The sequence below is a fragment of the Phanerochaete carnosa genome (genome assembly GCF_000300595.1).
Source record: "Phanerochaete carnosa HHB-10118-sp unplaced genomic scaffold PHACAscaffold_12, whole genome shotgun sequence".
Lineage (NCBI taxonomy): Eukaryota > Fungi > Basidiomycota > Agaricomycetes > Polyporales > Phanerochaetaceae > Phanerochaete > Phanerochaete carnosa.
Window position 1 is genome coordinate 829965 of NW_006767639.1, and position 24297 is coordinate 854261.

The following is a 24297-nucleotide window of genomic DNA, read 5'->3' on the forward strand; positions in this document are numbered from 1 at the left end:
TGCCAAGACAATTCAGTGCGGGCCCCGAAAAGGAAAGTATTTCTCACGACAGTTACGAGGTACAAAAATTATAGGCGCGTTATTGGGGCGTAACGACTAGCGTATCCTACGCTACATCCTTCATCGTCACATCAGCCTGTTCACCGGCAGCTTGTGAGATAGTAACCTCTGACCTGGCCCTTTTAGCCTCGCGGCCATCGTCTGGCTTCGCGGATACGGTGCCTGATGCCGCTTGGTCTTTCATGATTTTTGCCTCCAACGCCTGCTTCCTCTTCAACCGTGCTGCCTCACGCTGGGTCAGCTCGCGAGTCTTTGTGCCAGGTTCACTGGACGTTCCCGCGTGGCTCGGGCTGTCGAAGGGGTTAGTCGCTGATTCGAGAGACTCGAGATCGTTACGCCGCATGGGGTCGTGCTCCGGATCAACGTGCTTTGGCATACTTGACAGGGCAGAGTAGAGATCCAATGCTTTAAGATCCAATGCAGAGGCTGTACCACGGATAATGTTAACAAGAACCAAGAGACAACTTCAAACAGAACGTCGGACTGACCAGTAATTTTGCATTGTGAGTTGAGGGATGTCAACAAGACAGGCGCCTCCCTCTCCACTTCAATCAGCTGTAAAGGAGCATTAACACGAAGCCGTACAATGAGATGCCAAAACCTTACCTTGCCATCTGCGAAGTTAAGCAACCTGACCAAACTTTTGTCGTGCTCGTCTGTCGCGGGCAACCCTTGCCTCTCGCCGTCAACCAGCGCCCAGATACGTCCGCTTTCGTCAATAGAGAAGTCGATTACGGGTCTGCCTAAGTTTATTGAGGAGATTGCAGGCGCAGGCTGAGCTTTGGGTTCGGACGAGAATATAAAGTAGAACAACGCAGTTGCGCTAGGGCAGTCCATTATTATCGGACCTTCGTGACAGAATCTCATGACGTACCCAACAGCATTGAACACGACAAAATGTCCTTGACCCGCGACATCGATCGATGCAATTTGGCGGATGACGAGTACAAGGGGCTGTTCTTCCTGTGCTGAACCGGACGCGTCGTTCCCCTCTGCATGCTCCTCAGCCTCGCCATCGCCTGCTTCGCCCACAGCCATGCTTTCTGAATCCTCTACGGACTCTGCCTTCTCCGCGTCTGCGGTATCCTCGTCAACCACAGCCTCGGCCTTCCCTTTACCCTTCCCCTTCTTGCCTTTGCCCTTGCGCTTTCCCTTCTGTAAGTTCGGTTCTTCCTCGTCACCATCTTCATCAGACTGGTTTGCCCGGCCTTTTGGTGGTCTTACGGTGATGAAGGGCTCAACTGTCTCGAGGACAAAGATGTCGCCGAGACATTCTCCTGACATCCAGTCCCATAGCTTGAGCTCGGGGTCACCTCCGCCTGAGATAAGAGTCGAAGGGGAGAACTTGGGGATATGCACAGCCGAGACGAACCTGAGAAGCCAATTCATCACAACAAATTGTGATTGTTGCTGCCGCGTGACTCACTTATTGTGTCCCAGGCAGAACCTCTCGATGACATAGCCTTGGGGGAACCAGCTGACACGGATGTGCTCATCGCGATCCGCACTGATGACAAACTTTTCGTCTTCTGTTAGGATAAAGGATGTCAGGAGAGAAGTGTGACCCAAAACGAGCGTGCCGTCCGATGGATTTTCGTGCGAGATTATCGCGTTCCGCTTATCTGTCTCTGCAGCCAGGTTTTTGATGTCTGGATAGAGAGGATAGCTGGGTTAAAGGTTTAGAAACACCAGACGACGAGTTACGATAGATGCACGAACCTGAAGATGTCCCCGAACTTGTCAGAGACGATAATAGTCTGGCCATCGCGAGTGAAGTGTACATCGGTCGGTTTCTTGGGTAGCTCACTGTTCATGAAGCTCAGCAGGATAGCTGCACAGCGAATGTATATTACGCACCGTTCACTTAACAGTTCTAACCCATCCAAACGCCACACCTTCAGTTTTTTGTCTTCTCCTGAGGCAACGACATGCCGGAAGTCGCGGTCGACGGCTATACAACGGATAGGGCCGGACTTAACGACAGCCTCTAGCTTGGCCTCTTTCAGGGCAGCAGTGGAGTGTAGCACATTGCCGGTCCTATCCTAGGGGATATCAGGGAGCACTCATGCGACGCGCGGGCGGAAAAGCGCACTGCGTCTCGATAGCCTGGATGTGGGGCCCTGACGCGACAATCGTATTCAACTTGCCCACAAACAGCCAGGTGTGTGGGTACGACGCCATGTTTTTACTATGCAAAAAAGCGTCGACGATTGGGAGGAAGAAATGGACAGGAAAATGGCCGCCGAATAATCGACCGTGACGGCGTGCCGTCACAGACTGTCGCGCGGCAGGTCACTCTGAGTTGTCCGCGACCGTGACGAACTTTAAGCTGTCGGAGACGGATCGTTCAGTTATGGGGAAGCTGCTCTTCGAATGTCCCGTAGATATGGCGTACTTCTGCTTCTTCCTGGTAAGCCGTGTACTCAGTCCCAAGTTCGCGCAAACCTGGAGCTCATGTTTGGTCGCAGATTCACGTACCGGTGACGCTGCTCATCGATATACAAGCTTTGTATCCGCGGTCATTTACTCCAAGATTTATCGCTAAGTTGCCGGAGATTTACGTGAGGATGTCTCAAGACCCACTTATAGGAGGTGCCATGGGCTACTTTGGGATTTCCGGCGATTACGTCTGGTTCAAGACATTCCTCATCCTCGAGCTGTGCGTATGGTGTTTGTGCACAATGTAATCAAGACAAAGGATAGGTCTTGTTCTGAATCTGTGTTATCCAAGATGCTTCCAATTACCTGTCTTCTTCATTGCAATGCACGGCTTGCTGAGAGGTTAGTCGTATATTCTCGGATCGAGCAGCTGAAACTGACCAGGCCACCGCAGATTCAAAGAACATACATGTGCTTCTGCTCGTATATGCCGCATCTACAGCTACGACCACGCTTCCGTGTCTCGCTGTTGTCCTTGGGACACCGACTACGTCGCCGGAGACAATCTCAGCCAACCTTATCTCTGTCACCTCTGCGCAGCGTTGGCTACTCCTGGTATCCTACCTACCTTTCTTTCTGATACCCTTCGCTATGGCGATTGATATGGCGCTACGTCTCGCTGACCTCGTTGACACCGGAATCCGCGCAGAGGCTGATAAAGTAATACTACGACAGTAGAAGCTAATCGCATTGTACGCAAACTAATCAATTTTACATGTCTCAAATGTTTGTATACGATGCGCTGGGGCGCGCTCAGACCCTAGGGAGCCAATCTTATATAAGGGGAATATCATGATATAATATAATGAAGGAGGTGGGAGGGATTCGAGAGTACACGAGGACACGCGAGAGCTCAGAATGTATTGGCTGTACTGTAATTGCGAGGGGACCAACGAGGGCGCCGCACGCTGCACAGGATGTCAAGCTCGAGGGGAACGCGGGGACACGATTGTGGACTCAGAACATGATATGAATGCAGGGGAATCTTGTCGTGTATATGCCGCTATCAGGCTCTCTGTACGCGTAGTCCTGTACTGAATAAAAAAGCACAAGAAAAATGAGGAGAAATATAAAAATGGATGAACGCGCCTAGTGTCCATGTGCAAAGGGGATCGGCCTTGTGGCGCGACGAACGGTCACGCGAGAGGCCCGCGCTTATTGCACGCGTACTAGGGCGCCGCAGGGCGCGTCAGTATTTGAAGTCTATGGGCATCAGCTTGTTGTCCCTCGCCTGAAACTGGCTAGTTGTACCCGGACTGGGATCCGAGAGTGTCCCTCCGGGAGGTCGACTCGTACCCGGACCAGGTAGGGGATATGCCGGAGTCCTGCTTTTGAGTCTGTTTGAACTGGTTGCATCACTACCACTTGCCACTTGCCACGTCTTCTCGTGCCCTCGCGCCTCTAAGCAACCCTCGAAGCACAAATGGCCGCAAAACCTCTTAGCCAACACCCTTTGGACTTCTTCTACGTCTGTTTCTTCATAGTGAATCCTATTTTTGTCGGATATGCTATCCATGTTAACATTGACGTCGATGTGGTGCAGCGTCTCATCCCAGCAAGCATCAGGAAAAAGGCTTAGGTTCACAATGCTACAAAGTGCTACAGGAGCATTTTGGAGCACTATGGACCCAAGTCCTGTTTCCTGATGAACCATCCTCCTAAGCATTCCAGCTTGTCCCGTGGCTTCCTGAACACATTGTGAATCTGCCCAAAATTTGCGTTGCAGGACCCCATCATAGGTGGCATGATGGGTCTTCCCGGCAACTTCGATGACTACATCTGGATCTATTTGCCCTAGCACCTAGAAATGTGGGTTTCCTGCGATACTCTTGCTCTTCTTCCTTCAGTTTCACTCATTGACACTTTTCTATCAGCTTCTCCCAGCCGCCTATCTTCTTCCTAGGCATATGGGGCCTGCTGAGGGTTAAGTAAGTCATCTGCATGAGAACGCAGAATTTCACACTCACTGTCCAATCTTCAGACTCTAAGAAAGTTTATATTCCTCTCCTTGTCTATGATGCATCTATTGCTACACTTATGTTTGCCTTGTGTCGCTGCCCTTTTCAGCATCCCTGTGACAACGGCAGAAACGCTCGCAGAGAAAGTCTTTTCGGCCACGGTGAAACTGGAGTTCTTCCTGTTGGCCAACTATATTCCTTTTCTTCTGGTTCGCTTCGCCATGACCATCGACATGACCTTGCGGGTGCATAAACTCGTCAAAGCCGTACTGTAAGCGCAGCACGCAGCGAAATCTCGATGAGGTCGCGGTCTAATGCCGGACGAGGGGCTCAGTCTGATGTCTTCTTGCGGTTGGCTTGTTCTTTTGACGCACTACGCATATATCTGTAAGCAAGTAGCGACATACTCGAGAAGCTATGCGCTGTGGTCGTTTCGTCCCAGCCTGCCGGGCTACGCTTCGGTCTGTAGTTCCGAATCGACCAATCCTTTCTTCTCAAACATATCCTTCAAGTGGCTGTGATGCGTTCCAATCACAATGGTAAGTCCGTAGTTCTGTCGTGATTTCGTGAGATGCTCGAGACCGGTGTGGGTGAGTTAGGATATTCGTGGCTGGGTATTATAAATGGACCATGATTGTGAGAACTGCTTACATAATGCACGCGACCGCGTTCACAATGGTACGCGCCTGCGAGAAGGCTACAGCCATAACAAACCTTACTTTTCCTCCTCCACTTTCGAGTCCCTGCACCTCGCCAACATGTCATCGTAAGTGTTCTTATTCTACGCACCTCTGACATATCTCACAAGGCTGCTCAGCGAACAACCTGGGCCCAAGCTTGCATCCACGAAAGCCACAGAACAAGCCGCGACAATAACAGCTACGCCAAGCATCGACGAGCAACTTGAGCTGGCTAAACGCGCCTTCGCCCTCAGAAAGTACGAGCAGTCTGTGGACCATTACGCTACGGTTCTCGAACAGATGTGCGCGTCACGCTTCATTGCCAACGTTACCGAAGTACTCACTGTTATGGTACCCAATTTGTAGGACCGCGCAACACGGCGACAACGCCCCCGAAATCGCAGATGTGTACTTTGCATACGGAAAGGCCTTATTGGAGAATGCTATCTCACAAAGCTCTGTACTGGGCAAGGAACAGGCCGAGGATGCCTCGGGAGCAGAGAACGGTGTGTGGCACCTCACCCCTCGGCAATTTTTGACAGAACTGACGCGAATATTGCTTTAATTAGAGAGTGGCGGGAATGCTGCGTTCCTGTCGTTTTCTGGTGATGCGGAGGAGGACGAACCGGTCGATCTCTTCGGCCAGGCGGCCAAGGTCGAAGACAATGAGGATGAGGAAGACGGGGAAGAGGCTGACGGAGGCGAGCCCGAAGACGACTTTAATGCCGCCTGGGAAGTCCTCGATCTAGCCCGGGCGTTGTTCGAGAAGCGGCAAGACGAGTCTGACGAGATTAAGCACAAGCTGGCGGAGGTATACATCTGCCTTGGTGACGTCTCGCTAGAAACGGGTGTGTACAGGTGCAACACGCGCGAAGGCTATCATTCTGACAGAATGTACAGAAAAATTTGACCAGGCGATTACCGATTATGAGACAGGACTGGAACTCAAACTCGAACTGCTCCCCCAGTCGTCTCGGCAGATCGCTGAGGCGCACTACAAGCTCAGCATCGTGCTCGACATGAGCTCAGGTCGCCTGTCAGATGCCATTGACCACGCTGAGAAGGCCCTTGCCAGCGTCGAGGCGCGACTGGCAGAGTTGCGAAATGCGACCAGCGGCCAAATGAAAGTGGAGACACTGCAGCAGGCCGATCCAAAGGGCAAAGGCAAGGGACCTGCGAAGGGCCCGCGCATGCTGGGTAATGACTCTATTCAGAACATGACCCAGACGCAGATGGCCTCTGAAATCAAGGAGCTCGAGGGTCTGAAAGAGGACCTCGCACTCAAGGTGAGCACTTCGGTTAGCACTGTATAAATGTATTGTATATCGGTTTCTAGGTCGAGGAGCTCAAGACACTTCCAAACGAGCAAGGATTATCTGCACCCGCCTTGGCTGCAAAAGCTCTCGATAACGAGCTTAACGTGGGAGCGTCAGCGGCACCTATCGTTCCTGCGCAGGTCAACGATCTGACGTCAATGGTGAAGAAGAAAAAGAAGCCATCGGTTCAGACCAGCGAAGAGGCTGCCTCAGCCTCCGCACCAACGATGGAAACCGCGGATGCTAGTTGCGCCATAAAGCGCAAGGCAGAAGACGAACCACCAGCTTCACCCTCAGAAAAGAAGGCCAGGCTAGACGAGACCGACCCGCCCGTGTCATCGTAAACCATCCAGCATGCCCCCCACCATGCATTGCTACACACATGCTCGTGTCCATTAATACGCTGCTATTTTGTATACACAGACTAGGAAAGATGTCAGAAGAGCACACTCGCTGCATCGATCTTGACGTGCTTGTACTGCTTCTTTCCCGCGCCGACGCCAAACTCGCCTACGATGTGCCCGTTCGGGCCCTTGCTGCGGAGCATGTACTTGTAGATGACGAGCCCCTCGAGGCCGACCGGCCCGCGTGCGTGTATACGACCGGTGCTGATGCCGACCTCGGTGCCAAAGCCGTAGCGGAAGCCGTCTGCGAAACGTGTCGACGCGTTCACGAACGTACCGGCTGAGTCGACCCCACGGCAGAAGATCGATGCCGCAGAGGTGTCCTCGGTCACGATACAGTCGGTATGGTGTGAGGAATGCGCATTGATATGCGCCATTGCAGCGGCAAGCGAGGGAACGGCGAGCACAGAGATCGTCAACGAGAGATGTTCTGTGCGGTAGTCGTCTGGCTTGGATGGGCGAACATGGGTTGAGAGTTTTGGAGGTGCCGGGGAGATGGAGGAGAGTGCAGAGAGGGTCCTTTGATCGCAGAGGAGGTGTACGTCGGCATCGAGCAGTGCCCGTGCGACTTTCGGCCAAGTTGTAGACAGCAAAGCTTCATGCACAATAAGCGTCTCTGCAGCATTGCACGCTGCTGGATAATCCGTCTGGAAAGCAGATCTCAGCTGTGTATCATCTTCGGACCTAACAGAACACACTTTAGAATCTACAGTGATTCTGGCAGCCTTCTCTGCATCGGCAGCTTGGTCAAGGTATACTGCGCAGAGCCCATCTGCATGCCCCATGACGGGGATGCGAGTGCTGTTCTGAATGCTACGCACGAGGCTATTACTGCCGCGCGGGATGACAAGGTCGATGTACTGGTCGAGCTCAAGCAGAGCAGACACCTCGGCACGAGTCTGGATAGCCTGAATATATGTGTTCGGGATTGGTGTCTTCGCGAGGGCAGTCTGAATTGCTTTCGAGAGTAACTGTACCGTTTCGTTTGACTCCTTCCCGCCCTTCAGAATTGCGGCGTTTCCTACGCAGCGATCTGCTTAGTCTCGTTCTGTCACTAATGCAACCTTAATGGACGTACCCGACTTGATCGCCAGCGCGGCGATGTTCACCACAACCTCTGGGCGCGCCTCAAAGATAACAAGCAGCACACCGATGGGGCACGATACACGATATAGCTCGAGGTCATCGTCGAGCTCGCAGGCGTATGTAATTTTGCCGGTCGGGTCTGGGAGGTCTGCGACGTCTGTCACACCCTGAAGCATCGAATCCCATTTGTCTCCCTTCGTGAGATCAAGACGCTTCATAAGGGATTGAGCCATCCGCCCTGCATCGACTTCTGCTTGAGCCGCCTGGTACAGCTGTCATTCACGGAAAGTCTCTGCCGAGGCATGGAACACACCTGCAAGTCTTTGCGATTTGCCTCGAGAATCTCAGCCTTCGCATTTTCAAGCTCCCTGCGGATTTCGTGCAAAGCGTTTACTCGCTCAGATGAAGGCACGAGCTGAGACGCTTCAAAGGCTGTCTTCGCCGCTCGCGCTATCGTGCTTGCTGATTCGCTTGCCAGGGCACCGGTCTGGGACATGGCGATTGAAGATTATGGGATAAGTGTCGTCTTTCGGAGGCCGTAGGATCGAGCAAGTGGTGGTAGAGAATGAAGTACGGCAGCTTTCTTCCATGCCGAGTCAGGCAAGGGTGTGAGTCAGGACAAGAAAGCGGACAAAATGGCTGGTGGCGACGGTATATATGCAAGTGTGATCACAAAGTACATGATGCAGGGTATCATACAAGACCGAGCCGTCTCTGCTCCTGATGCTCCTTCTCCAACCTCGCGACTTCGAGCTCCGCATCGCGGAGGGTATCATCCCAGGCGACGAACAACTCTGACAGCGTATCCACCTATGAGAGGCGTCCGAGCGCTGCGATGAGAGGTGAAGACGCAGACGTACGTTGGTGGCGTAGCGGTTCATGAGTGCAGCAATACGCTTCTCGAGCTCGGCTGCCTTATGTAGGTCTTCTTCGTGTGCCTTCATGAGTGCGTCCAGACGAGGCTGTAGGATCTCATAGTCTGAGAGCTTTCCTGCACCAGTGACATCTTTTTTCTCCAACAGCTCAATCTCGCGCAGATCACGGTCGGCGGCGCGGATGTCGGGCTCCATCTCGGTGAGCATAGCTTCAACTTCTGCCGCAGTCATGCTCTCATACGTCGGCGACGTAGGTAGTGTACCAGATAGGGCGAACGAAGGCGTTAATAAATGAGCGTGTTGCTCGGCTGGGACTTGGGGTCAGCCAGTGTTGTACACCACAAGATGTAAACATACAGTGGTCTAGAAAGCGTTTTAGCCCATCGTTATTCTGCACGATGGCCCCAAGTTTCCGCTGCAGGTCATCAGCTCCACGTATTAGAGTAGTACCACTCTTCCCCTGCTGTATTTGTGAGGTCCTTCGTTGCTCCTCTTGACGCGTGCCGAACAAAAGTGTCTCGAGCCATCGCAATCGCAGGTCTAGAGATATTTCCGGAGTTATTGACGGCCCAGTAGCATCATCTATATCCATATCTACGACAGATGAAGACTCGGGGAAGAAAGCCATCTGGAGCGGCGAAGGTGAAGGGGAGGTACCGACGTTCGGAGGTGGTGAGGACGGCGGAGTCGAGGTGGATAAGATACGTTGCCGTTGTACGTCGCCAAGAAATACACTTCCGATATGCTGCGACATTGCTTGGGTTGCTCGCCGTGCAAGTCACAGAGACAGCATATCGCGATGGTCTTCCAACCATCGTTCGCATGCAGTACTAACGGCCGAGCCGTTCTCACGGTAACCAAACGAGTAGATATTGAATTATTGTGCTTTTCCAACAGCGGAATGATAGGTTAATAACTGTGTAACAATTTGTAAGTGAAGGAAAAGTAAGTAATAGTACAGTAAGTAGCAGTAATTAAGAGTAAGTAACAGTAAGTGAGGCTTGGGCGAGTGTAGCAAAATGAAAAAACCACAGCACCTAGGATTCCCATGTGGTCCCCCACCATGGTACTAACTAGGCGGCACCCTGATTAACTTCGCAGATCAGACGGGATGCGGTGCTTTCAGAGTCCTATGGCCGTGGATACTAATGTGGCTTGTAATTGAATGATATATTAATGTTTCAGAGCTTCGTAGGTCCACAAAGCCAACGCTTTGAACAATAGTATGTAAATGTTGGTCGACCCGCATGAGAACCACTGGCCCAGGTACTCACTTTTTTTGTTGCACCGAAGTGACCAAATATCTATGATCATTCTTAAGTGCAGGGTTCGCCGAGTCTCCCACCTATGAATATATAAACTTGCGGCCTTTCTCCTTGATGGCCTCCGAGTGACGACAGCCTTTGCCACAGCGTTAAAAATACACAGGGAAAACGATATTGAGTCTGCAGGGCTACATGCGCCACTGGGCCGGTAACGGGACTCGAAAGCGTTATATACGGCTGCATGCGGACACGGCAAACATGAAGAAGCGCTGTGAGCATGAGGTGTCGTCCAGTGGTCCTCAGATTACGCGTTTACGAGCTCAACGGTTCAGGACAAGACGTTCTTCGTCCTACAGGACCCCGAAAACCCATGTTCGTCCATCTGGAGGGGAAGATGGGTCGGATTTAGCGTAGACTAAGCGGGAATCATTTTCGTAGCGTAGGATGGTAGTAGAGGAAGAGAACCATAAGTCCGTTGTCCGGGCAGAAACGGCTTCTATACTCGTGACATGGGAAGAGGATGCGTGCAGAGAGTGCGGAGGTGAATCCAGGATTACTGTAGATGCGGGGCAAGATAGCATGGTGTCCACCGAGACGTATGGAAAAACATGCCACGGAAAGCAAACGATGGGGATGTGATGAGGAGGCATATCGGTGCGCGGTAACAAGAATGACGCAGAATAGCCTAGAGTAAATTGCGGGATATCTAGATGTCGTGAACAAGACGAACGGAGGTGAAGTGAGTAGTGAACAGCGGAGGGAGAAAGAGCGGAATAGACGAGACTTGAGATACAAAAAATCCATGATGAAACAAACAATGTAGGGAAAAAAAGGACTTCACTTCCGACGTTGCTGGTACACCGCCAGCGGTACGTCCTCTTCCTCGCTTTGTCGGGGCATGACAGCATGGGCGCTGTTACCTTTCCGCAACACGCCATTCTGTCGTTGCTGTGGCATAGGAGCGGTTGCAGAGGCAGATAACGAACGTCCTGGCGCTCTCCCAGGACCGCTATAAGGCTGCTTCTCCTGAGCAGGAGTATATCGTTGTCCTGCTGGTGGTGGAGAAGCAGTCTGTCTAGGGTGTCCCGGATGGTACATGGGCGGAGAAGACGTACGTGGTGGTGACGGCGACGTGCCAGCCCTTAGTGGCATCCCCGATACTGGCGAGGACTGTGAGTTCACCCATGTCTGCTCCACCTTGACAGGTGGCATCGCACCTGGTGGGAGTTGCTGAGCGCCAGGTTGCATCATCGGGTACGACTGAGGTGCGGCTGCCGGAACGTAATATCGATTCGCCGACGGCTGAGGTTGAGGCTGTACCAGCTGCACGGTGTACGGTGCTGGTGCTGTCGATGGCCCTCGAGTATATGGTGTCGGAGGTGCGCTGGATGTTCTCGGCGGACCGCCTCCCGGGTACCCATACTCCTGTTCTATCGCTCGATGTTGCATATCATACTGTGGCCCACGCACCGGAACTTCTGCTCTTCGACCACCCGGTGCGCCTGACGCTGGTTGTTTTGTAAGACTTCCTCTCCGCTTCTGCTCATTCGCGCGCTCTCGCTCCTTCTCTCGTTCCTTTTCTTGCCTCTCCTTCTCAATCCGCTCGCGCTCCTCCTTCTCTTGCTTCTCCTTATCGACATGCTCATTCTCCTTGTCCGCGGTACCGTTCGTTGCGGGCGCTTGCGCGTTGGACGCAGCCGGGGAAGCTGGAGTCGGGGATTTGTTGATGACACCTAGGTACCAGAACATGAGGTTACTGATGAGAACCTGCTCATACAGTGGCCGACGCGGATTGGCAAGCTTGATATGACTGAGTCGATAGATGGCTCGCTCGACATGGATTGGATAGCGGGCGTATCCCTGCATTGGCTGCGGCGAGGGAGACGGTACATAGCTCTTGGCCGACTTTGATGCTCCGAGAAGCGCGGCGGCGGTCTCGCGACCGGTGTTTCCGCCACTAATGGGCGGAACGGTGTCCTCCTGTTTCTTCTTCCCACCAAACAGCGAACCGAAGAATCTAGACTCCTTTTCTGCCTTGTCCTTTTGGTGATTGTGACCCTTTTTGCCCGACTTGTCACCACCCCATTTACCGAAGAGGCCCTTTTTGTCCTTCTCTCTCTTGTGCTCAGACGGGCTTGGTGATGAGGGAGGCTGCGGATGGGGCTGAGAGCTGGCTGCTTGGGGGCTAAGCACAGGTCGTTGTTGCTGTTGCGGCTGCTGAACCGGCGCCGGTGTTTCGATGGCAGGGGATGCGACAGGGGATGTAGATATAAGTTCAGGTGATGGGGAGTGTACCAGCGGTGCAGCAGACTCTGGTACGGGCAGGGAAAGGGCTCTCTTCGGTTGCGGGTGATGCAGAACAGGCTCTGCTGGAGGTTCGGCCGCAGGTTGCGGTAGTAGTGGCTTAGGTGGCAACGCAGCGGTATCAGATACGCTGAATTCAGGAGATTCAGGGGATGCGACAAGAAGAGGACCATGGGGTTCAGACTCTTCAGACTCTTCCCTGGCATATGCGTCATAGATGGACGACTCTTCGCTGTACGAGTCAGGCCTGTTTCCGAACGCTGGCAGATCAGGAATGTCAGAGTCTGCCCGTTTGCGGCTTGGAGTATCGTCGCCATGGTCACTGGACGAGAAATCGCTGGATGTGCGCGGTTCAATGGTGGCCGCGCGACTGGGAGTTCCCCTTCTAGAGCGGTCGTACTTGAAGCGATGCGGTCCTTCGCCTGTGCCTGACTTCCGAATCTTGGTGCGTGCCGTTCTACGCAATATTTGGCCAGGTCGTGGAACAATGATTGGGGCGTCTGCGTCGTCACCAAGATCGGGCATGTCGTCCATCTGGTCTATGACTGCTCACATAGTAACAAGAAAGAGATTAAGCTCGTACATCGTGTTCGTGGCAGACGAGACACACCTGAGGGCGCGACATTCAAACTGATACTCCTTCTGAGCACACTCCTGAGCTTCGACGGATCCCGACTCTGCGACGCTTCCTCAGCCAACTCTTCCAGCTTCTGAAGGTCGCTAATCGTCAACTGAGGGCCTTGATGCCCATAGATGCTTCGGTTTCGTCTCATTGGGACGACGTGCTCGTTCTCGTTGCTGCCGCCGTCCTTCGTCGGGTCATACTGCCGGCTTAGCATCGACTTTTTCCTCGATAGACTCGCAGACTCCGTCGAGCTCGACCGTTCCAACGCTGCCTCCTCGGCTGGTGCCCTCGCATGCTCCTTGAGAAACTGTCTGAATTCCGCGGGGGCAATTTCTGGATGAAGTCGTGCGGGCACCCAGAAAGGACTGAATGGGTCCTCCCTGCCGGCGGAGCCACTGTCGCTTTCGTCCCCGTGAGAGCTGCTGCTAGAGTCCTCCCAGTACGCTGTCGACGAGCCCGGATCGCCAGAGACGGACGGGAGATCAGGGTCTAATATGCCGTTCTGTGCAGTCGACCGCCGCCGAATGTCTCGCAAGGTCTCAACCTCCCTCTGGATCTCCAACTCAGAAGGTTGCATTTCCTATCGAAATAGCGAGTCTGGAGCAGCCAGACGTTCTTCCAGGAAGTGAGCGAGCCGTTGGGCACAAGGTCGAGAGGCAAGCGAGGTCGTTGCCACAGGCGCCCGGGCGAGGTCGCCGAATCTGCGCGCGGTATACTAGTACTGCACTCGGCGGAAACAGGTATCCCCCCACGCAAGAAAAACACAGCCAGTAGTCTTAGTACAGGGGCTCGTTTAGTACGGTAGTTTGTGTCCCTGTTCGCGAAAATAGGGCTATCAGACCATACGCTACTCCCGCAGATACCCCTCAAACGGTCGATCGTAGGTCAACTTTTGCCAGCGGTGCCGAGAGTTTACAGCAGGTGTGTCATGCCTTCTGGGCATCTTCCAGCATGCATCCCACTCCAACACAAACAGTCCAATTCCCGCGGCCATGCGCTACATGAGCGTCGCCCGCAATCCGACCCCTCCGGCATCAGGAGGAAGCGGCAGCTCGCCACTGCGGTCAGATATGAACGCTCGGTATCTGTAGAAATAGGTTAGCGTCAGAAAGTCTAATGTTCTCAATTGTCACCCACATCCTGCTCAGCCGCTCCTGCTCCTCCGCCGGAACCGACGGCCGAGTAGTTTGGAGCACCTTTCGCAGATGGCTGTCAAGAATCTCTCGCTTCTATGGCAACACCAACGAAAGGTCAAGCTGCGGTGCCGACTCAAATTCTCCATTGACGTACCGGTGGCGTTGTTTGTGCCGCGTCGGTACCGCTCTTGCCAGTACCCTGGGCCTTCCCGGACGCCAAAATGCGTTTCAGCTACAATGAGGTCAGCAGAGGGCAATGAGCAAAGCGATGGGGTACACGGACCCGACGCTGAAAAGCGGCTTCTTCTGCACGCGACTTAACCGCTTTGCCACTATCTGGTCCGCCGATGATGGTGTACTCGACAGGTACCTCGTCCTCATCTCTGGTGCTGCCGGAAGCAGATGATGCGGATGTCGCAGAGATCGTTTCATGAATAACTTCAAGCTGCGCATTGTACACTAGCGCTTGCAGATCTGCGCCCGAGAATCCTTCTGTGTCCCGCGCGAGCGCGCTGAGGTCCACCGAAGGCGACAGAGCTACCTTCCGGCTCACCGCAACCAGGATCTGCAGTATACGTTAGCTGTAGAACAGTTTGCTTGGTGGTGGCAGTTCACCTCTTTGCGTTCCTCGGCGGTCGGCATGTTACAAAGCAGGGCCTTGTCCAGTCGACCCGGGCGAAGCAGTGCAGAGTCGATCAGGTCGGGTCGGCTTCCCAATTCTCAGCTTCGTACCATTCGTTTGCAGAACACTCACCTTGTCGCAGCAAGGACGTACACACCTTCCAGACCCTCCGCGCCGTCCATCTGCGTAAGCATCTGGTTCACTACTCGGTCCGTGACGCCAGTACTGTCATGACCTCTAGAACACACTTGTCGTCAGCTGACCGTACCGCATGGCTGAAATCCCGGACATCGCACGCACCGCTTTGGGGCGATCGAATCAAATTCGTCGAAGAAGAGCACGCATGGCTTCGCGGCACTCGCGCGTTCGAATAGCTCGCGTACTGATTGCTCACTTGCACCGATGTACTTATTTAATAGCTCAGGGCCCTTGACGCTGATGAAGTTAAGCCCACATTCCCTTGCCACGGCTGAGGCCAGAAGGGTCTTGCCGCATCCGGGATAGCCATAGAGCAGCAAGCTGGCGAACAGTGTAAGTTCAGGGTATATATCACCGATGAAATATTGTTCTCACCCGGAACGCAAGCGCAAGGGTGACTGCGCAAATATCGGGCCGTATTTCGTGGGCCATTCCAGGGTCTCGCGGAGCACACGCTTGATCTCAGCCAGACCTAAGGATATATGTAAAAAAAAAAATAACGAGCCGGAATTCATAGCCTCGAGCTCACCTCCAATGTCGTCCCACACGATGTCCGACTTTTGCAGCTTGGCATCGCGTAGTGAAAGCGGTACGAAGTCCAGTTGTGCAGCCGCAAAGTCGTCAACCGACAATGTCGGCTGTCTAGAATGTCGGCGAGAGTTATCTCTACTACACGAAGTATACACGGACCTGGAAGTTCTTCTCGTCCTCATGTTCTGCAACACGCATTGCGGCGCGATGTACTGCTCTCGCTACAAGGTCCTTTAAGTCGTTCGCAAGATATCCTTCCGTCTGTGTAGCCAGAGAGGTGAAGTTAAGTAGGCGTTTGGGATCTTTGACCAGGTCTGAACCCTCGAGATGTCCTTGCACGATCTGCGTTAAAATCTGCGGAGCTCGTTAGCCAGCTGACTTGGTGCGAAGTCACATAGCGTACATCTCGGCGAGCATCTTTATTTGGCGGGTTCAACGCGATAACCTCTTTAAAGACGTGTGCCGCATTCAGCCGAGGATGTATGCTCGCATTCGACTCCGCAGAGGCAAATAGCACAATGCCCTTGGCATTTGGCGCTGCGAAACGTGTATGGGAACCAAAGAGGTCAAGGAAGAGCTCCGTGATGTGGCGCTGCTTGAAAGAATCTGCGTGCTATACTGAGTCGTAAGCATGATCATCCCACATGCATGCGCTACATCTCACCTCTTGCTCAACGCCCATGAGTTTGTCAATGTTGTCGAAAACGATCACTGTAGGTCGATGGAAAAATGCTTTGTCGAACCAGTAGTGGAGCAGGCTCTTCACTTTCGGTACGGGGGTCTCAGTGTATTTTGCGAGATCCACGTATAGCGTGTCTACGGAGTGCATATGTACACCAATGAGACTAGCTCTCGGCGAGCCATTCGGACAACTCACAAGCTAACGTGCGCCCATCCTTCTGAAGAGCTCTGGATGCCGTTTGAAGAATGGAAGTCTTGCCGGCACCGCTCCGACCAGTGACGAGTAAGCCAGGCACTGGAAACGTCATCAGCGGCGGTCACATTAATGTAACGGGAAGTGCACACCTCCGTGAACCCGCGACCGATTGACATGCGACATATAGGATATGACGCAAAACATCTCGCAATCGTCTACTATGCTGTTGACACCAGCGAGCTTCGTGTGTGTTTGTGATCTGGCTAGTTCGCTGTCACTGGCATGATAAGAGAAAAGATATGGCGACCTACTGGCTAGATATGCCAGAGTCAGGCGTACAAGCTGTGACTTCCTCTCCGATCTCCTTTACAAACCCAACTCTATGATGACGAGGCCATTAGTATCTACCAAACCAGGTTATAACGGCGACATCACCTTGCTTGGTCCCATTCTGCAACATCAGCGACTGAACCATAGATGACTATATGCCCTTCTGGGACCTCGAGCCCGGGAGCCCAAGCAACCAAAATCTGGTTCTTCGTGCCTTCAGGGACTGCTAAGTCGACAGCCTTTGGTGCACTAGGATCAGTCGGCACAAGGATACGAGGAACCGGTAGCGTTAAGGCAGGAGGGAGAGCAGGCTCTTGTGTAGGATCCTGAGGCCCAGGGACGCGATCAACGGTTGCAAGCCAGCTCTTTGGCTGCGCATCCGGAGACTGTTCAGACAGCGAGTTCAAAAGACGCTTCGATACGAAACCAATGGCAGATGCTGAGCCGTCTTCCAAAGAAGGACACGAAGGGCTATATGGTGGCATAATCCGCGAGGGAAGGGTCCTAAGAATATGGGCCCGCTTTCGCTTCTTTTCTGGTTCTACGGACTGCTGCAACCCAGCAGCCATGTCGCCCCTGATCTCTGTCTCCGTTTTGCTAGACGAACCATTGACACCGGTGCCGTTCACCTTGCTGCGAGTCTTTGGCGCGATGCTGAGTTCAGTGCCCGAAGTAACGAGCAGAGCCCTTCCATTCGTAGGTGGCGTTAGCGAAACTGGAGACGTCTGCGTGAGTATACGGAGAAGACGTATCCGATGTCTGCGCTTACCAACCCGCAGTCGAACTCGTGTTCGGCCAAGCACCCAAACGTCGATCTCTTGACCTATGAATGCCACACGTACTTGCGACAAGAAAGTACCCTCAACGTGAGCAGCATGTAGTTCCTGATCACGATAAATGAGACAGACGCGCGACAGAAGACACGCTGCCTACATACGAGGATTTCCCAATCGTCTGCTGTCAGAGGTTCGGCTTCCACGGTGGCTGCATATTCCAGATTGTGTAGTAAGCCTATTTCAACCTAGAGAAGTCCGTGAGTAGTCTCAGGAGAAAGGTGCGATGCGTACTGTGTCCCCCTGCGCAAACCCAAGGCTTGACGCAAACTGCGGGTCAATCTCTACAGTTTCGAGCCCTCTGTCCACTCCAGACTGAAACTGTGCCAGGGACGATGCCGACGCCATCCCGCTCCATCCGACATATGCTTCTCCTCGGATTGTGCCATCCTGAGATGCGCTTGTCTTCTTGCCCGGGGTGACTTGAGTTAAGTGAACTGCTAGTCCTTGTGGACGCTACGCAGCCATTGAGCACATCATATCTCAGCAAACCAGTGATCAAACGTACGACACCCCGTTCCAGAAGCGGGCCATACAGTGAGATGGGTAGATTCGCCAGAGAAGTCCGGAGGGAGACATAGTGTATCCGGGCGCGTCGAGGCATTCGTTCAACACTGCGAAGCTACTGACTGCACTCGCTGACCGTCTTGAGTAGCGCTGTCGTGGCCTGAGACTCACGGTGCCGTCTTAAACAACAGTGATAGTGAGGAGTTAAAACGAAGACATGGGCTAGGCTGGACGTCGAGGTCAAGGTCGGGGGCGCCACGCACGCCGAGCGGAAATCAAGTGCGTCTTCATTCGTTCGGTTATATAGACTCGGATAAATGAAGTCAGCCATGGTTTCGAGAAAGTAAACAAACAAACATATGCATAGTAATCATATATACCGAACCTCTAGTTCTGAGGAGTACTTAGTTAACGTTACAAGGGTACAGCAAGATGAACAAAGCAATAACGGCAAAAAAGAACAACGAGTGGGAGATAAAAATGAAAATGATCACTATTAACTCGGTGCAGTGTAAGGGTATTGACAACGACGTGAACGGAGTCCTTTAATCCACTATGTGCCAACCCAGGTGGATGCCGAGTGCTGCTGGTACAATATATACTGACGTTGAGACAGACGACGAGGTGTCGCAGGAACGAACGTCGGAAATGTGATGGTAGCAAGTGCGTCGAGAGACCATAAACAGAAGATGAGACAGCCAGATGAGAGCCGATAACAAGGAAGGTAGCCGAAGAAACCTTGAGATAGATTATGCTCGTCTATTCACGCGCGACCCAGTCTTGGCTGCGCGAAACGAGTTCGATGGAGTTGTCGATTGTCCAGAACAGCCGCTCGATCGCGCTCCGCCCACTCCAGCTCTTCTGGTCGCGCAACACCATTGCCTGCGCAGGAAACGGTCAGCAAACGTACGGCTCGGGTATGACGACGACCCTTACCTGCTGAGCGCCAAAGTTGCGCTGGTCGTGAGCGAATAAATCCACGTTATCCTCCAACGCTTCCGACAGGATCTGCATGTCCTGAAGAATCGACTGCATTGCTCGTACAGCTGCTATCGTCAGCAGCTCCTTCCGGTTCCGACCCGTGCTTTGGCCTGCACTCGCCGCCGGCGTAAGCGTCTGCATCATGCTCTGTAGCACGGTGTGCAAGATCCGCCTTGTTTCCCCAAGCAGCTTCTGTGCCTGTGCGTAGTTTTTCCGCGACACCAGCACCAGTGCGCGTGTGATCATGTCCGAAGCCAGCAGCTCCATTCGCCGCCGCACGATCACTGGGTCCGACGGGCTGTTCGACGGCCGCGGCTTGCTCGACGACGGCGGTAGCAGGGTCACAGTCAGCAACACAGGATGTGCAAGCCGCGACACGTTCTTCGCTGCTGCGGGGTCGAAGAACGACCCGTCAACCTCTAGTACCGGCACTTCATCGATCATGCCGTCCATCATTCCGTCCGCTAGGTCTGGCGAGTCCGAGATCGACAGCGAGTCGAAACCCATGCTTTGGTGGAACTGTTCCGTCGCACTCAGCGCGCGCTGCGCTGCATTCGAGGGCTTCATCACTGTACGCGTTGCGTCCTTGTTATCCAACTCGAGCTCGACCAGCATCTCCTTGCGCTCGCCGTACCGCACCTCGCCGACATCCACATCCACGTCCCGTCCGTCCGATGACAGGATTGCTGACGGACCGCCAGAGATCTTCCGAATCTTGAATCGCTGTCCGTCGACAATCTTGATGTGCATCTTCATGTTCAACAGGCCGATCGACATGATGCCCCCGATGCAGCCCGCTAGGCAGTCCCGCAGGTCGTACCAGTCCTTCACAAAAGTGTACGTCCCGCCCGTGTGGTTTGACATCAGCCATAACGATGCTGGATCATGAGAGCGTCCGTAGCCAAACGAATGTATCGGTACGTTGGCTGCCTCCGCACGCGCCAGGACAAGGTCCATCTGTGCTCGCCGTGTGGTCTCTGATGTGTCACTGACCAAGAGCATGCCAGACATCGGGTTCCGCTGCTTGCGCTGCAGCACAACGTCGAGTCCTGAGGTAAATAAGTAACCAGGTGTTACAGCCAACTGCAGAGCAGCACATACCATGATTGACCGCTGTGACGACATCCGTCTTATCCTCCTGGTTTGCGCGTATAAGAAACTCATCCTCTGCGCCCTCCTCTCTCCGCCCAATCTCTCCAACGAATTTATTCAGCCTCGCTCGACTCTGCGTCTTGCCGACACACAAGAACGGCGTCTTGCGCACCTTCCCCCCGACGCCAACCTCGAAAGTCACGAGACTAAGCCGGTCCCGTGATGACATAGATGCCAGAATAAAGTCCAGCGACGTGCGAATCACCCGTAGCTTCAGCGCCGCTGTGCTTGGTGTCGCGTTTGGCGGGGGAATGGATATTACGAGAATGAGGTCTACGCCAGGATGCTGCAGGGGCTGCAGCGAGTTGGACGGGCCAGAGGACAGGTGCGGTGCCACAAGCGGAGCAGGGGAGTCGTACCGACTGAACTCGTCGTCCTCGTCGAGAGTCGTCAGCTTCTGGTGTTGCGTCTGCAGGTCCATCCGCACGGATGTGGACCCAAGCGATGTATTAGAGGACACTGTCGAGCGAGAAGAGCTGTGCAAAACACTGTCGGCGGTACTAACCGTAGTAACCGTAGTGCCTGTGCTTCCGCTAAGCATTCGCATCGCCTTCGAGCTGCCGCCAAACTCCTCCAGGTCGGGTGCACGACCGGAGTGCTGCTGAGGCTGGGACATGTGCGGCCCTTGCTGTTGATACAGTGCAACCAGAGACTGGATATGATTCCTCCACGTCTCCAGCGATGAGCGATCCTTGAAGATCAGGATGAATGAATCTAATCGTTCGTCCTCCATGTCAATTGTCAAACTGAGCTCGCCGTTGACACTAGTGTCCGTGACCTGCTTGATGTGCTTGATGTATATCCGACCCTTCAGTCGCAAAACACCCCTGTTTCCGCCGGCACTAGAGCCCATCCCGCTACCGGAAGGGTCCGAAGAGAGCAGCCTGCCTAGGCTGCGCTTCTTCTCCTCGACTACGCATATGATCGCCTCCCGGAATAGGTAGACGAAGAACTCGCGCACAATAGCGTCTCGGCGTACCGCAAGGAGGTCGTACATCTGCAGAGGGCCCAAGCCCTGCAGCGGATGCCCCTTCCAGTCGATTATCCGGTTCCGTAGATCGTCGGTGATAGCATTGAAAGGCGACGACTCCTCCTCGTCCTGCTGTATTGGTGGCGCAGGCAGCGGTGGGGACCTTGATACCAGTGCGTCATGAGAATTTGTTGGCGACAGTTGATACGGCGAGCCCTCGCGAGCAGAGGAGAGGAGGTTCCCACGACCGTGTGACTGCGAGCCCGACGGTGAATGTTGCTCTGCGTTTGTGCGCGGTCGCCCGAAATTATGCTCGAGGGAGGGACTCATGTGTCGCGGAGGGCTCGATACTCCAGTTGGGCTCATGATGCTGGTGGGGCTCGTGGCACCGGTAGGGGTAGCGTGACTAGATGAAGGGTGGTGATCCCTTCGCGGCAAGAAGGTGGAAGCAGTCGGCATCACTGCTCCTGGGACATGCGCGGACGGTCGTTTTCCAGGTAATTCTACGACCACGATACAAGTCAATGGCTGGCTGGCGTCGCTCGTCCGGGTCAGCGTCGAAAATTCTGACCGGACCTGGATTGAAGGCGCTACAACATATTGGCTTTGATCTTGGGAGCCACCAGACCTTATTGATCCTGCGACATGTTCGATGGGATCATCTTCATTGGGGTCATACGGCTTTGCTGGCGGTGCTGCGCGATACTGGCGGATGGATGAAGGCGTGTCTCGTCCCGGGAACAATGCGTCGTTTGCGGCACCCATGCCAGTAAGCGCGGCGAGCTCTAAAGGATTATGAGCCATAGTCAGCACGCAAGTTATTGGTTACGCACTGTTTGATTTTCCGCCGTCCCCATCCCCGACCTTCATTGGTCGCCTGCAAACTCCGCACACCCCCAAGTTCGATTTTCGGAGGACTTGTCCTGCGCCGCGACTGGCAGGCAGTGGTCCATAGACGGCGGTGAAGCAAGCCTGCAAAGAAAAGCCAATATTAGCGTATGCATTTATAATTTGGGGGGATTGAGAGTTCGGGTGTAGGCGTCGTGTGATGGCGGGTAGCCTACTGGCCGAGTCCTTGACTCATTGGCAAAGCGTTCGTCCGCGTCATAGAAACGACCGTCCTTAAGGATCACGGCCGTCGCCTCGTGCAGTGTCCGACATGGTAGGCCACGTGCTGAGGCAGCGCTCTAACGCCCACATCCAGCCGAGAGCGAGGCTAGTGGTGAATGCGGCATCGACGACGTATTGACGAGTGGTAGAGGGAGGGCGATAGAAGACAGGATAAATAGGGGGCGAGAACTTACTTCATGCAGTGCATGCCCGCATTCTGGCACGATATGTGGTTTCTCCCCCGGCAGCCTAAAGCTAAAGCTCAACGGCTCCAAGCAAACGGGACAGTCATCTTCGTTATCCATCGCGTCCTGGCTTGAGACAACTGGTAGAGGCGCAGCAACCATTGCTGCGTAAGGGTGGAGCGGTCTGTACTCGTGTGTTTGAGATGGCTGTGGTTGGAGCCTCGCCGAAGATACGGCAGCGTAGGAAGAATGTAGAGAGTTTCCGGAGGGTGCGCGGGATGGGAGACGGTGAAAGACTGAGCGAAAGGTCGCTGAGAATGAGGACTGTTTGGGTGCTGTCTCAGGAGGAGTAGAAGCCGGGTGTTGATGGACGTTGTGGGAGTGATGTTCTTCCTGGACGTTGACGGGGGACTGAAGGTGACTGTTGGGTGCCCGGGTGGAAGCCTTCATCAAAGGCCGTGTTGTCGGTTAGGTAAGGTAGGGTCGTTAGCAAAAAAAAAGAGTGGGGGAATGTGCGGTCGCGCCTGAAGAATAGTAAAGCAGAATCTGGCTCTGCTCCGTCAGTTCCAGGACTTCCAAATCCGAACAAGTGCTGTTACCGGGTAAAGAAAATAAAAATGGGTATCGGTTCTGCTTGCCCTGTCCCACTTCAGGAGCCCACGCAGGGCGAAAAGTCGGAAGAAAATGGGTTCGCAGCACCCAGGAATACGTCGCTCGTTGCGAGACGAGCTTGGGTCTAGCCTGCTTCAAATAGTAACTACCGAAAACAGCCCCCGCCATCAGAAGCCACTGACAGGCGCCGTATCTCGAATTTCTGGCTTCGGTCCTCTTGTCAAAGCACTAGAACGACCAAGGCTAGTGTGCGATTAATCTCCGCTGTTCCGTGGACCGTGCTCGATTTTCGGGGATTTTTCAAAGATTTACTGCTAATTTAGAGCGAATTTTACACCGGCGCTCCGTTACCGCCGCACGGGATTCAGCCTGTTGCGTACGACGGACGACGTCGCAGCAGCGTCGGCCGATGCGTTTAAGCAGCTCGACGCTGCCATGGTGAGCTATGCGTCAACGCTTCAACCATTGGATAGCCCGACTTCTTCATCAACTTCGTTTCCAACAAAGATTGGATTCGCACAGGTTAGTCACATGGTTATATGCATACGAAGCCGGCGGAGCTGGGACGTCGTGCATATGTCTCTCTCGGAATGATTTGCAGGCTTAGCCGTCGCCACGAGGAGCCCGAAGTGTCGACCCATCACAGCATCCGTCTGCTTGTTGTTTGATGGACACGTTAAGGCCTCATTGCCATGGAACGGGTGGTAGAATTAAGGCAAAGGCGGAACGTAGCGCCAGAGCTCTGGTGGCGTACAGTTCGACCCAGCGATCCACGTCTGGTTGCAAAACATACTGAGCGCAAACGAACTCTAGAATGGGCTGTATGTCCAGGGAGAGCTTTTATCTTCATACATGCATCGCCTCCATATCAGCAGGGACTGATACCGCTTGATCATGTTTGGATGGTTCCTGCATGGTGACTTATGCGCGCACAAAGTATCAAGCTCAAGTGGCAGATGTGGGATATCTTGCACTAGGACTGCCATCTCGGACAGTTGTGCACTAGGCGGCAGATATTAGTGTACTAGTACAGCGGCGCCGGCAACCGCGCCGCCGGCGAAGTCCTTCCCTTCTTCACTCCGATACCTTGCACTAAGTATTGTGGCCGACTCGCACCAATCATCAACGCTGCCTGCTTATGGAGGTCTCCGATAGATGATTTCACTTGCGACGGCGCTGCTCGCAAACTCGGAGCAACAGTAAGTCTCAAGCTTCAGGCCTTCAGGCTCCAAGCTCAAACT

The 24297-nt window shown here is 53.8% G+C and overlaps 9 protein-coding genes across 9 annotated transcripts; 3 read left to right on the forward strand and 6 right to left on the reverse strand.

The window, feature by feature from the left end:
* Window positions 1–25: 25 nt before the first annotated feature.
* PHACADRAFT_153621 (uncharacterized protein) lies at window positions 26–2275 on the reverse strand. Its single transcript, XM_007401310.1, has 8 exons — window positions 2153–2275; window positions 1918–2097; window positions 1780–1866; window positions 1487–1726; window positions 935–1432; window positions 667–883; window positions 549–615; window positions 26–486 (listed from the first exon to the last, which is right to left on the reverse strand). The coding sequence occupies exons 1-8, from the start codon at window positions 2239–2241 to the stop codon at window positions 107–109; spliced, it is 1758 nt and encodes a 585-aa protein (XP_007401372.1). The 5' UTR covers window positions 2242–2275; the 3' UTR covers window positions 26–106.
* Window positions 2276–2379: 104 nt separating this feature from the next.
* PHACADRAFT_178802 (uncharacterized protein) lies at window positions 2380–3274 on the forward strand. The gene is made up of 4 exons (XM_007401311.1): window positions 2380–2470; window positions 2529–2719; window positions 2792–2841; window positions 2894–3274. The coding sequence occupies exons 1-4, from the start codon at window positions 2414–2416 to the stop codon at window positions 3175–3177; spliced, it is 582 nt and encodes a 193-aa protein (XP_007401373.1). The 5' UTR covers window positions 2380–2413; the 3' UTR covers window positions 3178–3274.
* A 1184-nt stretch (window positions 3275–4458) lies between these two features.
* PHACADRAFT_264771 (uncharacterized protein) lies at window positions 4459–4944 on the forward strand. Its single transcript, XM_007401312.1, has one exon. The coding sequence runs from the start codon at window positions 4517–4519 to the stop codon at window positions 4730–4732; it is 216 nt and encodes a 71-aa protein (XP_007401374.1). The 5' UTR covers window positions 4459–4516; the 3' UTR covers window positions 4733–4944.
* A 329-nt stretch (window positions 4945–5273) lies between these two features.
* On the forward strand, window positions 5274–6431 carry PHACADRAFT_178804 (uncharacterized protein; the record flags this gene model as incomplete). The annotated part of the gene is made up of 4 exons (XM_007401313.1): window positions 5274–5439; window positions 5504–5643; window positions 5707–5985; window positions 6038–6431. Coding segments are annotated over exons 1-4 (813 nt in total), but the record flags the coding sequence as incomplete, so codon positions are not given.
* Window positions 6432–6451: 20 nt separating this feature from the next.
* PHACADRAFT_153632 (uncharacterized protein) lies at window positions 6452–9447 on the reverse strand. The gene is made up of 6 exons (XM_007401314.1): window positions 9176–9447; window positions 8804–9126; window positions 8257–8753; window positions 7936–8206; window positions 7556–7878; window positions 6452–7504 (listed from the first exon to the last, which is right to left on the reverse strand). The coding sequence occupies exons 3-6, from the start codon at window positions 8437–8439 to the stop codon at window positions 6890–6892; spliced, it is 1392 nt and encodes a 463-aa protein (XP_007401376.1). The 5' UTR covers window positions 8440–8753; window positions 8804–9126; window positions 9176–9447; the 3' UTR covers window positions 6452–6889.
* Window positions 9448–9480: 33 nt separating this feature from the next.
* Window positions 9481–9633, reverse strand: PHACADRAFT_264774 (uncharacterized protein; the record flags this gene model as incomplete). The annotated part of the gene is made up of 1 exon (XM_007401315.1): window positions 9481–9633. A coding segment is annotated over one exon (153 nt), but the record flags the coding sequence as incomplete, so codon positions are not given.
* Window positions 9634–10652: 1019 nt separating this feature from the next.
* On the reverse strand, window positions 10653–13643 carry PHACADRAFT_264778 (uncharacterized protein). The gene is made up of 4 exons (XM_007401316.1): window positions 12998–13643; window positions 11301–12932; window positions 11203–11243; window positions 10653–11139 (listed from the first exon to the last, which is right to left on the reverse strand). The coding sequence occupies exons 1-4, from the start codon at window positions 13587–13589 to the stop codon at window positions 10921–10923; spliced, it is 2484 nt and encodes an 827-aa protein (XP_007401378.1). The 5' UTR covers window positions 13590–13643; the 3' UTR covers window positions 10653–10920.
* A 169-nt stretch (window positions 13644–13812) lies between these two features.
* PHACADRAFT_264780 (uncharacterized protein) lies at window positions 13813–18223 on the reverse strand. The gene is made up of 20 exons (XM_007401317.1): window positions 18048–18223; window positions 17774–17995; window positions 17644–17727; window positions 17476–17590; window positions 16812–17421; window positions 16688–16756; window positions 16526–16635; window positions 16377–16475; window positions 16164–16315; window positions 15903–16112; window positions 15659–15853; window positions 15498–15606; window positions 15344–15440; window positions 15071–15289; window positions 14903–15007; window positions 14764–14857; window positions 14432–14713; window positions 14303–14380; window positions 14150–14241; window positions 13813–14097 (listed from the first exon to the last, which is right to left on the reverse strand). The coding sequence occupies exons 1-20, from the start codon at window positions 18141–18143 to the stop codon at window positions 14010–14012; spliced, it is 3126 nt and encodes a 1041-aa protein (XP_007401379.1). The 5' UTR covers window positions 18144–18223; the 3' UTR covers window positions 13813–14009.
* Window positions 18224–18406: 183 nt separating this feature from the next.
* Window positions 18407–22911, reverse strand: PHACADRAFT_264784 (uncharacterized protein; the record flags this gene model as incomplete). Its single annotated transcript, XM_007401318.1, has 5 exons — window positions 22454–22911; window positions 21983–22121; window positions 20129–21934; window positions 18983–20076; window positions 18407–18928 (listed from the first exon to the last, which is right to left on the reverse strand). Coding segments are annotated over exons 3-5 (2693 nt in total), but the record flags the coding sequence as incomplete, so codon positions are not given.
* Between the last annotated feature and the right edge of the window lie 1386 nt (window positions 22912–24297).